Source organism: Euleptes europaea, chromosome 4, assembly GCF_029931775.1.
Source record: "Euleptes europaea isolate rEulEur1 chromosome 4, rEulEur1.hap1, whole genome shotgun sequence".
Lineage (NCBI taxonomy): Eukaryota > Metazoa > Chordata > Lepidosauria > Squamata > Sphaerodactylidae > Euleptes > Euleptes europaea.
Genome location: NC_079315.1, coordinates 76,110,632 through 76,127,119, shown reverse-complemented (window position 1 = coordinate 76,127,119; position 16,488 = coordinate 76,110,632). Strand labels below are relative to the sequence as shown.

General features: G+C 42.1%; 1 protein-coding gene across 2 annotated transcripts in view; it reads left to right on the top strand.

Moving 5' to 3' along the window:
- Nucleotides 1-16,488, top strand: part of PAM (peptidylglycine alpha-amidating monooxygenase) — a 111,917-nt gene that overhangs the window by 4,274 nt on the left and 91,155 nt on the right. For both annotated transcript variants that reach the window (XM_056847830.1, XM_056847828.1), the window contains exon 3: nucleotides 11,780-11,837. In XM_056847830.1, the coding sequence (XP_056703808.1) occupies nucleotides 11,780-11,837 (58 nt within the window). The remainder of the gene's footprint in view (nucleotides 1-11,779; nucleotides 11,838-16,488) is intronic.

Here is a 16,488-nt window from a genome sequence, read left to right as displayed (position 1 = left end):
TGAAAAATGTTTTTGACTTCTCAGTAATGTCTGTGGGTTTCAATCTCTGAATTATTTTTAGGGCATCATGCAGTGTTGAGTCCCCTCCTTATGCTGTGGAGCAAGGTCTTGAAAAGGTGGTCATTATTTCTGGGTAGTACTTTATTTCAGCACTTATTCCATGGCTAGTGCTGATAAAGGTAACGGAAAGAAAAACATTTTTCATAGTAAAGAATCTTATGGAGTAAGCAAGGGGTATATTGCAGCTCCTGATTCTGAATCTGAAGTTAGTTCTGATGTTATAATAAGTTTGGGGGGATAGCCTTCATGTTGCTTAAAGTTCTTGTGGGCATTAGGAGCAAATGATTTTGTTGGCTTCTCATTTCTTTTTAGAATAAAATTCTGTTATGCTTGGAGTTTAGAAGGGGACCATAATGGCTTGATTCCTTTGTAATTTTCCTGATTCACCAATCCATATTTTACTAGTTTGAGAACATGTTTCCTCCCTCCTCCTCTTTTTTGTCTTATTCTAACTAGAGAGCCAGTGTGGTGTAATGGTTAAGAGCGGTGGTTTGGAGTGGTGGACTCTGGAGAACCAGGTTTGATTCCCCACTCCTCCACATGAAGTCAGCTGGGTGACCTTGGGTTAGTCACAGTTCTTTTAGAGCTCTCTCAGCCCCACCTACTTCACAGGGTGTCTGTTGTGGGAAGGGGAAGGGAAAGTGATTGTAAGCCAGTTTGATTCTTCCTTAAGTGGTAGAGGAAGTCGGCATATTAAAACCAACTCTTCTTTTTCTGTTGCTTCTGCTGCTTCTGCTGCTGCTTCTTCTTCTTCTTGTTGTTGCAACATCTGAATTAAGACAAACCAGGAATTCCTTTGCAATCATTATTTTCATTTGAGTTGAATGATCAACCATGATTCGGACAGTGCCAGTTAACTCTGACCATAGTTTGCCTGATTTCAGATACTGTCAAAATATGATTTTAGCAAGCCAGCAAAAGGAAGCAAAAATCCACATGCAAGTATGGGGGGAGGCATGATTGGGATTGAGGCATTGAATTGTATTGCAGCTGGATGCAACACATGTTAAGTATATTGTACACATGACTGTCTCAGCAGTGTTCTCCTGGTAAAAGGATGACAGAGAACTCAAAATAAAACATATTCAAATCTTTAAAAAAATCCTTAGGACAACTGTATATTCTCTGTGATTTCACAACACACACATTTTTGTCTTAAAGTAAGAAGAGCTATTTTACTTAGCATATTTATTAAAAATACATTTGTCCCTTGCTCCTTAGTGTATTTACTTCCAAGGCAGCGTCCAATCTTAAAAATTAAAACAACAAAATACTCTATAAAAGAAGAAAAAACACTTGTGACGGATCGTAGGGAGACTTGGATTTTTCTGGGAAATTAGGTCTGTCAGAAACTTGATGGCACAGAGGCTTGGGGTAAAAGTTCAAAAAAACCAAGAATTTATAACGGAAAGGCAGGATGAGGGTTTAGGAAGGTAAACTTGGATTTCAGAAAGGTATTAAGATATTCCAAAAACAGAGAATAGGCATTTCCCAATAATATATATTTATGCAAGAGAGGTTTGGTTCTTCTAAGATGGTATGGCTAATTTCACTTCAGGATGCTAAATCTTTGTTTTCACGGAGAGGCTTGTTTTTGTTTATCAGTTTCTTGTTTAGATTTCACTTGAGTTGACTTTAAAACACACTCCGGTGTCAGTTTCTGGAGTAAGGAACTACATAACACTCTTCACCAGTTTAACACCTAAACTGGACTGGGAATACTCAGGACTCTAGAGACTAATTCTCCTCAACCTTACTTCGGTATCCCTCAATACACCTGAGATGACCTCCTTCTCCCTGGTTTTTGAGAACTTTTTTTTTCCTCAGAGCTAACTCGCAGTGTCAAAACCCAGGCGCAGTCTGTTCACTCAGAGTTAAGTTCCTTATAAGCCAGTTGCTGATTCTGTATTAATCAAACGAATTAAAATTGTGTTCCACTCCTGGGGACTAATCCTCGCACAGCACACAGCTGCCACTAGCTTCTCAGAACTCTGCCCGTGCTGAACTCTGGAGCTGAACTGAACCTCTCACTGACTGACAGCTGGATGTAACACTTTCAGTAGCCGCTCCCAGGACTTCCTTTAGCTGTCAATCAACTGCCTCTAAGGCAAGAACAGCTTCCTGGTTTCTGTGGCCTTCTTCACAACACTCATTGGGACTATCAGCAGTCTTACAAGCCTCAAACATTTGTGATCAAGTACAAATGATCAAGGACCCATGTACAGTGTAGATGAAGTAAACTCTAGCTGCTTGTCTGTGTAAACTTCTCTTTTAATAAAAGTTCTGCATGTTAGAAGTTGATTGCTGCCAATTTCCTACAAAATGAAGGGGTGCCATTTAAAGCACAGCACTCATGCAAGGTGCTGAAATGTGTTCATCTCCCCCTCACACATACACATGCACCTCTCTCCTGCTGTTTTTTCCAGACAAGGGTTACTTCCCGCCTTTAAACCCTGTTGGGAGAAAAAGGGTATGGGGAAGCAGTCTCAGCACTTCCAGTGCCATTTTATGGGACACGTGCATGACCTATATTCTAATGCTCACTATAATGTCTAGCTTATGCTAGGGGTTGCCATGGTAAACAGGATCTTTTTTTCCTTTATTGAATGCTAAAGCAAATAAGCATATGAAAATGCTCAATTCCAGATACTGCTGGTCTGCAGTAGTTTGCATTCCCTTCAGTAATCGTTCTAGTTCTGAAGGGTCCCTTAGCTCATCAAATTGCTGATTTCTCTTAAGTTGTGGTTTTTATTTTGCTCTGCTATATTCTTTACAAATACATTGTGTAGAATACAGTTGTTTAAAATATATGATTAAAAAGAATGCATTAGCTGTAGAAAGCAACCTGTGTATGTAGAAACACATTTTGCACAGTAGTGTGAAAGAATGCAGTATTCACCTGGAATAATCCTAAGCATTGTCTGCTCTGCAGTGTGAACACAGATGGCGTAAGTATGAAAAATTGGTGAATTGAGAATTCATCAGCTGGGCTGATCAGAAAAAAATGGCCTCTACATCGAGTCTGATGATAGCTTAAGAAACAAGGATAGCATTAAGTAATAGTTACTGATGTGGGTAGAAAAACACTCTCCTTTGCCTTACCTTCCGGCGGCTCACTTGGCCATAGATCTTTGCTGAGGGGTTTTCTGAGCAAGACAGTTACTTGAAAACATGTGATACAGAGAGTAACTTTACTTTCCATAAAGAACTATTCATTGGTATCAAGGAAACAGAGTAGTGAAAGCTAAAGAGTATGCACCAGTGGAAGATCAATCCCTGTGTAACTGTTTAATTTCTATATAGGCAGTATAGGAAAATGGGTGCTGTCATTAAATTCTTCATGAGTATGCCTTAGTGTCAAGGACTTTTAAAACCGCAGGTTTGGCAGGGTATAAGGACTTTTAAAACTGCAGGCTTGGCAGTCTGTAAAATGTAGCCTACAGGATAAATCCTGAATGGACTAGATACTACATATTAAGCATATTTCGTTCAAATTAATCCAAAATCTTTGGCATTGCATAGATGACAATGAATGTAATCAGCTATATTTTTCTTTTGCATGGCCATGCTTGATCCAGAACTCTAATCACCCTAAATTGTTTATGACATCTACTTTGCCCCTTTCTGCCTAATTTTTGCTTGTTCTGTACTTCTATTAGGCCTTCTAGGTTGGCTAGCCTTTCTGGATTGCCTTGTGTGTGTGTGCGGTTTTTCAGCAGCCAAATCCTGGCTTACATGCTCAGGAGAATGAAGTAGGAATAAAGTGGTAAAATAGACTGCACTGTTTCAAACTGTGGGTGGAGGATCATGGAAGTTCAGTTTTGGGATTATTTCCATGTTAGAAGCCCCATGAAAAAAGAAAAATCAGCAAAGAGAGAGCAAAAGCTTTTTTTATGAAGGAATATTCAAAGCTGGAATTCACCGCCTCAGGTCTGAGTTAGGGGTGTGCAGCAAAAACAACAACAAAAACACAGTATTTTCTAGATCCGAATATATTGGAGTTGAAAAATATCATTATTCCCAGTTTCCCAGTTCCAAATACTGGTATGGTATTTGGATCTGGGGAGTTTTCAGGTGTCCAATATTTTGCAGCTCTATTATTCCCTGTGGGGAATCTTTGCTGGGGGGGGGGGGCGTGACACTGGCACCAAAATTGCAGGGGAGCTGCTGGTGCCTGTCCTTTACATAACCCCCAAATTTCAATTTAAGTGGTCGAGGGGGTTCAGTTCTATAGGCTCCTGAACAAGGTGCCCCCAGCCATCCTCCATGGTTCCTTATGAAGAGGGGGAAAAAACATGAAAAATGTAAAACCGAAGAATCTCCCCAATAGGAATGCTATTGGAAGCTATTGCTAACCATAATCTGTGAAAATTGGGAGGCTGAACCTTCTTATAATGGGAGAATATTAATTTATGTTACAACATGAGAATCTCAATGTAAACCGGGATAATCCTCCCAAAAACACATCACAAACCTGGCAAACCAACCCTAGTAAAGAATGAACTTTTAAAGAAAACAACAAAAATACTTAACTCACAGAATCTTAGCCAAAGAAGTCTGGCAAGTGGATACCATGCCCCTAGAGACACCGAACCATTGGGGGGGGGGGGAGGTTGAGAGAGACAGTCCTGGGAGCCTGCAAATCCCCTCTCCCAGTATTCCCAGTTTTCAGTATCCCGAAACCCAAATATATCTGGAAAATACCAAGGTATTTTTTGGATATATTTTAGGCTCGGGAATATCCAAACTCACAGCCCTAGTCTGAATGGCTTCATTTCATTCTGCCACCACAGTCCCCAGTATGTGTAAACTGGGCCCAGGCTTTTGCATTAGCAAGTGTAAGGTTGGCACCTGAGGCTTAATCTTGCATCTTCCATGTTCAAACATATGAATACACATAACTTTTGTAGAACACTTAGGAAAGAAAGGAAGGGTAATATATTTTAGGAGTCCGTGTTTAATGTTTGATAATGTTTACAAATCCTTGTAAGTTATTGTTTTAAAGAATAAGATTTTTCTTTTTACTTTGTGCATTGTTTACAAACACTCCCAAGCTGTAAATGTTGTAAATGTTCATATAATTTTTGCTTGCAGCCTACCATATGAAATAATGACAGAAGATTGCAGAGCAATTGACGTTTTCAGTGCTCAACTATTTTTGTTTATTAATAGCAGTGTATCCATTAGCATAGATGACTTATCAACCACTGACAGCTTGAAAGATAAAGATCAATGAGTCTTTGGACAATCATTAAAGTTCCCTCTTTGTGTGAATTATTTACTTTTAATTGATGAAGTGAGCAGAATTATAGTGTGCTGAATTTTAAATGTTTGATTACAAATTTAAACAATTGGTTCAGTGTTTTGGGATTCAGAAGTTCCTTCAAAGTTTGATTAGTAGGAGAACACAGGTTTGGACCCATTTTTAGTAGAGATAATCTCCAGAGCCAGCATGGTGTGGTGGTTTGGACCTGTGGACTCTAATCTGGAGAGCTGGGTTTGATTCCCCACTCCTCCACATGAGTGGTGGATGCTAATCTGGAGAACCAGGTTGGCTTCCCCACTCCTACACATGAAGCCTGCTGGGTGACCTCGGGCTAGCCACAGCTCTCTTAGAGCTCTCTCAGCCCCACCTACCTCACAGGGTGTCTGTTGTGGGGAGGGGAAGGGAAGGTGATTGTAACCTGGTTTGATTTTTCCTTAAGTGGTAGAGAAAGTCGGCATATAAAAACCAACTGTTCTTTTTCCTGATTTCTTAACTCTTGCAGTTTGTTAGAGTTGCCTGTAGTATCATGCAAAGAGGGGGTTGGATCTGTGTAAGGAAAACAGCTTGCTGCCTGTGGTGATACTGCCCATGTAATTGGGAGTTAGATGTCAGGTGAACACTTTATCCTATAAAAGCAGTTTATTTCTGAATTATTTGCTCACATAGTTTGTTAGCAATTTCTTGCAAAATATAGAAGTGAGATATATCTTGGAATGAGTGGCCTCTTAGTACCTCTTGATGTTTGAAAGAGTGAAAACAAATCTCTCTATTCTGTGGTAATGTTTGAGGTTCGTGGTGGACTGGATGGGGCAAAACAAACTCAAGCTTAAGCCGACAAGGTGGAATCTTGGCTGGAATCATGATAGACTTAGAGAAAGAGTTGTTCTTTCATTGGTCTGGGTTGTGCTCTTGAAAATCCGTTTGTGAAGCGTGGCACTTTCTGGATCTACTGCTGCTCCTGGATGGTCAGGTGACAGTGCTTGTCAGGGATATCTTTAACCATCTTTGGTTCATCAGTTGCACCTTTGTGGACATGAGGGATCTTGGCTGGACACCCAGAGTAAACTTTTGTAGTTTTCCTAAATGGGGCCATCTTTGAAACTTGTTTGGAAATTGTAATTGGTCCAAAATGCAGGTACCCAACTGTAGGGAGGAGTAGGCTGCTGGGAGCATATTGGTCCTATGTTGAACAATCTGTATTGGTTGACACTCAGTTTCAAGGCTCAGTTTGAAAGGCTGGTTGTAGTCTTGAATGGTTTATGTCCATAGTATCTCAGGGATCACCTCCTTCTATGTAGACCTGCTCCGGCACTGAGGTTATCATTTGGGGTTCTTCATGTGTCCTCACTATCCAAAGTGTCATAGGTGGCTGTGAGACAAAGGGCTGCCTTTGGCTTTGTAATTTCCTCCTGAAGGAAACTTGTCTCACCCAATCTCTGTTGGCATTCTGCTGTATGCTAAAGGTGGTCCTTTTTAGAAGGCCTCTTGCTGGTTATGCTGCCACTATAATAGATGAGTTGATCTTATATCTTTTGAAGATGGGTTTTAGGGATGGCAAAAGGAGAAACTAGTGTCTGCTTTGCTTGCCATTGGCCTTGGTTTTTAGTAGAACTTTGATTTTGTGTATTGTAACCCACACTCAGGGTTCAGTTGTTGAATGGAAGAGTAGGATACAAATGTTTTAACAGACTGTAGCTCAGGGGTGTCACACAAAAGGCCCACGGGCCAGATTCAGCCCCTTGAGGGCTCTTATCCAGTTCGCGAGCCAGCCAAGGCAGCCACCCCCTCCCACTCTCAATATGGGCTGGCGAGGCATGACCCTGCCCGACCAAGTGCCATTTATGTCATACCCAGCCCTCATTAACAATTGAGTTCAACACCCCTGCTGTAGCTGATGTTATTGCTGCTTAAATTTAACTTAAAAGGCTTCGATTTCTGAAGCAATTCCAACTTGCAACCGTTAAAGTGACACAGAGGCTTATAAAACAGGAGATATGCAGCTAGTACACATCTCCTATATCACTGCAACAGCCATCATTGGGGGCTACCAAAGTAACTGCTGCCAGTACAGCATTGTCATGTTTCAATTTGCACGGAAGACAATTACAGATAGTCTTGCACATCTCTCACATTGCCTACTTCTAAGGGGAATGTTCTCTTGATTAACTTTCATTAATGTTAATTGGAATGAGAAGCATGCTGCCACTGTTATGGATTTCCACTGTTTATGTTCCTGTGGCAAAAGTGGACTGCTTAATTATGTTTAATATTGCATAAGGAGAGAGGTAGGAGAGGACATGTGATTTGGGAAGATGTGCTTTAGCCATGGAGTACTATTGATTTGCAGATGCGTTCCCCCAGAAGCTTTCAGGGCAAAACTACAGAGATTTTTTATTTTATTTTAAAGATTTGAAGTGCATTTAGGGCACTATCTATCTTTCTCTGGGCTTGTTTTCATTCATTTCCAGGGAAATACTTAGCGTGGGGAAACTTCCATATGGATTGTGCCATCTTTGAACATTCTTCTGCATCAGCCCCTCTGCAGTATCTCTAGCAGCCCACATGATGGAGAGGCAGCCATCTACTAACAGAACAAGCTGTGTGCCTTGATTTTTCGTTCGTGATTCTTCCTTAAGAACCCCCCCCCCTTAATGATACAGTTCTAAGTGATTTGCACAAAAATCTTAGTCTGGAAACTGTTCTGTACAGAGCTCTTGTGTGTGTGTGTGTGTGTGTGTGTGTGTGTGTGTGTGTGTGTGTGTGTGAAGTCAAGTCACTTCCAATTCATGGCGACCCTTTGAATGAAAGTCCTCCAAAATGTTCTATCTTTGACAGCCTTGCTCAGATCTTGCAAATTGAGGGCTGTGGCGTCCTTTATTGAGTCAGTCCATCTCTTGTTGGGTCTTCCTCTTTTCCTGCTGCCCTCAACTTTTCCTAGCATGACTGTCTTTTCCAGTGACTCTTGTCTCATGATGTGACCAAAATACGATAGCCTCAGTTTCCTATTATATGCGTCGAACAGCTTCGGACTTTCCTTTTGCATCTATTCATGTCAACCACTGAACGTCCTTTCAGCTTTAGTCCAATTGCATCATTAAGAACAGTGCTACTCGTACTTGTCCTCTGCTCTACCCCATTAGCAGATTGAGTGCCATCCGACCTGGGGGTCCCATCTTCCAGCACTATATCTTTTTTCATTTTGGATTATCTCATCATAGGGCTTTCAAGGTAAAGGTTGGTCAGAAGTGGTTTACCAGTGCCTTCTTCTGCACAGTACTAACCAGGGTTAGCCGTAGTAGCACTGCCGTTTTCTACTAAAGATCCTCCGCCAGTGTCACCTTCCACTACTGCTGCTGCCCAGTAGCTAACCTTCAGAAATTCCTCTGCCCCCATCCCCATTGGAACTGCCTGTTCTCTTCTGCGGATGTGGCCATTGATCTCTGAAAGGGGTGGATGCATCTTCGTCTGGTGTCTCAGCTGTGACCATTCCATCTTGAGTGACTGCCAGGAGTTTAGTCTCTTGATAGAGTCTAGACCCCTTACGGTATTGCTCTCAGGTTCCCTGACACACACAAACCCCCTCACCATGTTAAGGTGTGGATCCAGAAGGGGGTACAGAGCTCTACAACTATGTATTTATTTATTTTCTACATTATTAGTATCTGCTACAGTAAATAGCTCATGAAGTCATCCATAGTGCAATATAGCAAAATTGTATTAAGCATCAGCTTAACAGCATTCTGTCTCAGTAATATTTTTATTCTACCTTTCATCCACTCAGGATGGAATTTATTTAAAACATTTATTAGCCACCATTCTTCCTTATGGAGCTCAAGGCGACTTACAGTATAGATAAAACACATAAAATCAAATACAATAAAAACACAAAAAACAACATTTAAAATTACTGTCCAGGACTGCTAATAAACTTAAATGCAGTTCTAAATAAAACTATCTCCAACTGCCTTCTAAAGATCAAAAGTGAGGGGACCAGCTGCACCTCCATGGGGATGTTGTTCTGTAATTGTGGGGCTGCCCTCTGTTGTATACCCCCCCCCAAACCAGCTTATTTGATTGATGGGACAGTCAGGAGGACCTCTCCCTGTGATCTTAATTCCCGGCCGGAACATATGGGAGAAGATGGTCCTTCAGATACCCTGGTCCCAAGCCGTGTCGGGGTTTAAAGGTCAAAACCAACACCTTGAATTGGGCTCAGGAGCTGATTGATAGCCAATGTAATTTTTATAATATCAGGGTCACATGCTCCCAATAGCCTGCCCCAACCAGCAGTCTAGCTGCAGCATTCTGCTCTAGCTGCAGCCTCTGAACACTCCTCAAATGTAGCCTCAAGTAGAGCACATTGCAGTAGACCAGTCTGACTAAAGCATGGGTCGCTGTGGCTAAATCTGACTTGACTGACCCAGGAACAGACACAGTTGACGCACCAGCCGAAGCTGGATGAAAGCACTCTGAACCATTGCAGCCACCTGGTTTTCTAAGGTTCCCTCCCAAACTGCAAACCCAGCTTTCTAAGGTGAATATAACCCCATCCAGGACAGGAGAGATCTGAAGTACCTGGTATTCCTTTCTGCTCACCCCAAGAACCCCTGTCTTGTCAGGATTAAGTTTCAGCTTGTTCATCCTCACCCAGCCCATTACTGACTCCAAGCACTGGTTCAGAACATCAACAGTATCCTTGGAATTAGGTAGGAAAGAAAAGTATAGCTGGATATCATCCACATATTAGTGACACTAAAGCTCCTACCTCCTGACAACCTCTCCCAGTGGCTCCGTATAAATATTAAATAGCAGGGGAGATAAGATCAGACCTTCCTGAACCCAACAGGTCAACATCCATGCGGCAGAGCAGGAATCCTCCAATACCTCTGAGACTGTCCGATAGACTCAGACCACAGTAACATGGATGGTACAATCCCCACCCTCAAGGAAGCATTTACCACTTCGCTTACCCTCTCAGCCAGCCCGCTATCAGCCAGGAAGAGCAAGAGTCAAGAACACAGGTGATAATTGAACAAAGGTGATCCTTGGAGAGGTGAGATCTTTTTCACATCCTTGGGTTCCACAAGCTGAAAGGTATCCAGGCATAATGCAGCATAAGGGACACATTTTGGCACTCCTCGGATTTAAGAAATCTAAGAGATCTAAGAAGGCAGTATAAAGTTTGGTACCACTCTTTCCACTATATTTGTCAGCTAAATGGGCAAGAACAATACAATGGTCTAAGGTAGACTTACCCTGTCAGAACCCAGCTTGTTCAGGGCCAACATACTTGAAAGACCACTTTCTCCCTTTTTGACCCCCCCACCACCACTATGGTCATCTGAGGAGGCCCTGCTTCATGTGGCCTGCCTTCTGAGATCAGGCAGGTGGCAACCGGAAAGAAGGCCTTCTTGATCATGGCATCAAAGTTTTGGAACGCCCTCTCCAAGGAGACTCATCTGTACTTTTCTGTTGCCATCTTCTGTCAGTGGGTAAAGATTTTTGTTTCATTTTGCATTCCCTCAGTCATCCCTCCTTCTTTACCAGTGTTTTAATTGTTGCTTTTATGTCTTTGTACTTACTTTAGCTTTGTTTTAAATTGTTTTGGTAATGTGTGTATGTGTTTTTGGGGAAAGATAATTTTAATTGGTTCTTGTAGGTTATCCGGGCTGTGTAACCGTGGTCTTGGAATTTTCTTTCCTGACGTTTCGCCAGCAGCTGTGGCAGGCATCTTCAGAGTAGTAACACTGAAGGACAGTGTCTCTCAGTGTCAAGTGTGTAGGAAGAGTCAGAGAGGGGTTGGGTTTGAGCTGAGTACTGTCCTGCAGACACACTTCCTACACACTTGACACTGAGAGACACTGTCCTTCAGTGTTACTACTCTGTTACTACTCTGAAGATGCCTGCCACAGCTGCTGGCACAACGTCAGGAAAGAAAATTCCAAGACCACGGTTACACAGGCCAGATAACCTACAAGAACCAATGAACTCTGACCGTGAAAGCCTTCGACAATATAATTTTAATTGTTTTTAAAATGTGATTTTATCATGTATGATTTAATGTGTTGGCTGCCTTGCTGGCCCTTGTGAGGGCAGAAAGGCAGTATATAAATTATGTAAAATTAAATAAGGGTTTTGAACCCATGTCTCCCCACTCCTGGTCCGATGCCATTCTAGCTCTCCTGTTGAAAACTCCTTTAGAGACGAGCAAAGTTTATTGGGTGTAAATTTCATCATTGTTATCCTAGTTAGTCATGCATATGAAAGCACATTCAGAAGTGTCTAGTAGCTAATTTTGTAGACAAGAAACTTAGTATGTTCGAGGTTTTTTTCTCCCAAGGCAGTACTCACAAAACACATATGTATGGTGAGCTGTTTCTCAGTGGAACTTGACATTTTGTCCTTTAAAAAATAAATGTCTAATATTTTTCCTTGTTTCTCTCTGTCTGATAGTCTGATACCTACTTCTGCATGTCTTTGCGATTGCCAGTGGAGGAGGAAGCCTATGTAGGTGAGTATTACCCAAGTGTCAAGAAAATCATAGTCAGGTGAATCAATCATGGCTTCTGTTGCTCTACTTATAATGCATTCATCATGCCTAATGCAGAGGCAAAGTAGAGGGAACCACTTAAGGTGGGGATAACAAACTGTATCTGGAGACACTCATGAGTAATAGTACTTAAGGAGCATCGTGTAGATGCCTTTGGCAGCTGGGCCCAAGCGCTCCCATTTGTAAAGTATTGGCTTTCTGTCTGTGGCTGGATACTTAATTCCACTCCATTGCACAAGCTGTTTATTTACCTGCTGGTTCAGGCTGTAAATCTCTTTGCACTTACAATAAGCAATAGGCGCAGTAAGATCTTACCTGTCTGCAAAATATACTTGCTTTGTATTGAGGCATGAGTGAGATGACAGATAAATGACAGACTCTACCACAGCAGCGTATCAATGTTTAATTTAAGTAACTAGGCCAGTAAAGTAAGCACCATCTGTTAAGCGTGTTCTTAAAACGCTCCCTTAATTAAAAAAAAATATCCATTTTGCTCTCAAACATTTGGCTTTGCTCATAAGGCTGCAAATAGGAAAATGGATATCTATGAGAAATGGCTGGAAAAAAAGGTCACATATTTCAACAAAGTTACATTAAGGTATTCTTTACCATATATATGGATGCAATGTAAAATTGTGAGTTTTTTCTCCCTTCTTGTTCAAAACAGGTTTTTAAAGGGGAAAGAAGGCTTTTATACTTTCAGTGTACTCACATTGCCAATAGGTTGAAGAAGGGGGAGTAGAATTTTTCAAAGGAAGTCTCCCTTCTCTTTAACAAGCATGACTTGATGACTTTATTGTATAATGTTTTCATAATTATACTAGCATGGGCTGGGTTAGTGGAAACGGGTTTCATTCTATTTTTACTCTTCTCTGTAAAAGGAAATGGTTTGGTTACTGTAATGTAGAATACTTACAATTCTTCTTATTGTGTCACCTAATTGTCTATTGGGTATAAACCTGGTGTAGCCCCCAGAGCAGCCCCATGGAGCCTGAAAGGCAGCAGGGTGCCTCCTGCAGCCCAGGTGCAATTAAAAACAGCCAGGCCAGAAGTGATGTGCTATTGCCATTGGGAGAGCAGGGCTCATCCTGGCAACCAGCGGGTCTAAAAGCCACCGGACTGGGCAAGGGCAAGGAGGTGGGGTCGGAGGTGTGTGCAGCCAGCATGGAGAACACCGGCAAGCGGATGCAAAGCTCTAAGGGAGGGGCGGAGCCAGGAGGAATTCTGGGCAAGACCCCCCCAGAGGGAGCAGAGGGACTAGCAGGGAACAGCCATGGGAAGACGAGCTGGAGTCGGGAAGGAGCCAGAGCCAGGAGAATGCTGGAGGCAGAGGCTGGGAGTGCAAAACGCCAGGTGCAACAGCAGCAGAGTTTGCTAGGAGCCATCCAGGAAACCGGTTGGGGGCTTGACACTCGATAGACTAGAGAAGGTGACGGGAGTGGACTGCACTCGGTGGGAGGGTATGGAGGTATAGAAGGGTGAGGTCATTAAGCAAGCCTGGTAGAGAATCACAGTTACTGTTAGAGAATCACAGGTGTCCTGGGAGAAGCCTGGGAGGGCAACCGTGGCAGACTTAAGGCAAGGGCCCTTGGTCTGCGGCCACATAGAAGCGACATCCCATTTAGTCTTTATCCATGTAGTGGTGTATTATAGCACTTACACAAGTTGGCAAAACAGACAAGAATATTTTGGCATCTTGATTTAGCATGAAAATGAGTATATATGATACATGTAGCCAGCAAGGTGTAGTGGTTAGGAGTGGTGGACTCTAATCTGGAGAACTGGGTTTGATTCCCCACTCCCCCACAAGAATGATTGAATCTAATCTGGTGAACCGGGTTGGTTTCCCCACTACACATGAAGCCTGTTGGGTGACCTTGGGCTAGTTACAGCTCTCTCTGAACTCTCTCAGCCCCACCTACCTCACAAAGTGTCTGTTGTGGTGAGGAGAAGGGAAGGTGATTGTAAGATGCTTTGAGACTTCTTAAAGGTAGAGAAAAGAGGGGTACAAAACCCAACCCTCCTTCTACTAGCATCTTTTCCTCCTTTTAAATCGACAGTCTTGTGTGATGCTGTATGTCTGGAATAATGTCCCCTTCTAATATATTATTAACCAGTGTTGTCAAATGGGATATCAAAATATCTAAAAACCATTAATAAAATTCACTCGAAATCTCATTCATACAGGGGCCTTGTAACATTTCAATTTTGCAAACTCTTATTTACTGCTCCTCCTATTTGTTTAATACTTCTTGACTGAAGACCTTCTAAATGCAAAGCAGTTTTTCCACCAATGAGCCACAGCCCTTCTCTCCCCTTGCACTGTTTGCAGAGATGGAAGATTTTCAACTAAATGCCAATAAGCTGTGGTGCCCAAATGTGAGCCCGTGCACTAGCTGAGGTTGGTTTCTTTCCCAGTAACTAGGATTATTAATCATATGTTAATCGTGGTTAGGAATCCTTAGTTACTGGAGTAGAAACAAACCACAGTTAAGGGAAGATGCCCACAGTTGGATGTTCTGGTAGAGTCAGATTGTAGACATTAGTCTTTAGTCTTTCTGCGTGGAGGGAGGGGGAGCCACCATGTGAGCCTGCCAGTTAACCAGGTTTGTGACCATTACAAACAAACGTTTGTTTCTGATATCTGAATTAAACCATAGTCATACATTAAAATAACTGGAGAAAAAGGGTTGGATCCAGACTGAATTGGCAGTTTCCACCAATTTCCCTATCCCATGCAGACCTCCCTCATGTTGTTCTTCAGAGTCTCCTCTCTCCCAGGACCCCCATTATGTAGCAGTCCGTGGGGTGTAGTGGGAAGGCACCAAAGTTCCTTTCTGCTGATGGAAAATTTATTCCAGATCCAACCCAGAGCTTCATCTGCACATACAGTAGAATCATACAGTGCAGTTTCCTAGTCTGTACTATTTTAGGTTTAGGGAACTCATGTTTGAATGCCCCCACGCAACTAGCCTTCTCTGTGACATGCTAGGGTAAGGACCATAGCTCCCATGTAGAACACATCATCTGCCTGTGTACAATCTTACATTCATTCCTCTAGCATCTCCAGATGAAAGACTTTCAGTGTGGCTGAGAAAAACCTCTGCAAATAGACCAGATCAAATTACCAATGATCTGTCTAGTATAAGGCAGCTTTGTACATTCTGTTCTGAGAGCTTTTTGTAGGGCTGGGTTTCCACATATGATCACAACTGTATGTGACTATGGATGTGTAGATTGGCTCTTAACTATCATGATTGTATCATAAACAAAGAAATTAGTATATCCTTAATGAATTTCAGTTAAGTCACATATTTGCATAATCTTGGAAACTCTCCTAAACAGAGAATAAAATAATCTAATCTTTGAATGATTGTGACATTTTTGTTAGAGTAATGAAGAACATTACTACTTGATCATGAAATGGGCCATGTGTGCTTAACTTTCACTGTTTTCACCATAAGAAGATTGAACTATAAAGCGTGTGTAGTTTATATATCCTAGGACTGCCCAGTGGACTCTGGTGTCTTGCTTATGTTGTGTAGTTGTATCTACCATAGCAAAATCAAAAGTAGATTTTTTTTCAGAGTTGATATAAAAGTAATTCAGCAATGAATTATTTTTGTTCGTTTGTTTAATCTATCTTATAACCCGCTCTGGGCTCAGAGCAGTTCACACAATCTACAGACATACAATAAAATCCCATAAAACAATGCATCAAAACAGCCCTAAACTGATTAAAATAAATTCTAATTCCAGTTCCTGATGGAACATAGGGTTGCAATATAAAGCCCACAGTATGGCCTGCAGGCAGCTGTTCGGCAGCGGCAGGTCAGGTAGGGAGGCCAGCATTTATAGAACGTGGCCTCAACCATAGGCCTGATGGAACAGTTCCGTTTTACAGACCCTGTGGAATTCCATAAGGTCCCGCAGGGCCCTGGTCTCACCAGAAAGACTGTTTCACCAGGCTTTTGTCTGTGAAACTGATTCCTAGGAGAAATGAAAAAAATGTCTGAAAGGACTGTGTGTGTATGTTTGTGTGTGTGAGAGAGAGAAACAGGCTGCAAAGCAGTGTTTCTGATAACTGAAGCACAATTGCGTTCTAAATTAAAGTTGGACATACTTCAGTCTTATACCCAGCAAGGTTTCCATTAGATTGGTAAGAGCAAGAATTCTGTCTAAGAGCTAGCTATGTGCATCCTGATTAGTAGGAGATGAGGAATGACTCATCCAGAGTGACAGGTAGCTTGCCTTTCCTTTATTTAGGTCTGCTGTCTCGTGCTCTACCGTAATTGAATATCCAATTCTACCTGATGCAGAGATGGAACAGAATTACCCATGAACAGCAAAAGCTGATTTGAAGTATAGACGGCTAGAGCAGTGAATCATACTGAGAAAGATAGTAGGCAGAGCTACGAAGAGCCACCACAATCTTCCAGACAAAGAGTGGTCTCCTCTTGCACCAACCAGACTCAACCCTTGGTGGCCATGTCTGTGCGTGGATATTTTGCGCTCTTCAATTATCTAATGAATGTATTCCTTGTGGCGCACAAGTAGAAGAAGAGTTGGTTTTTATACCTGATTTTCTCTACTGTAAGGAGACTCAAAGCGG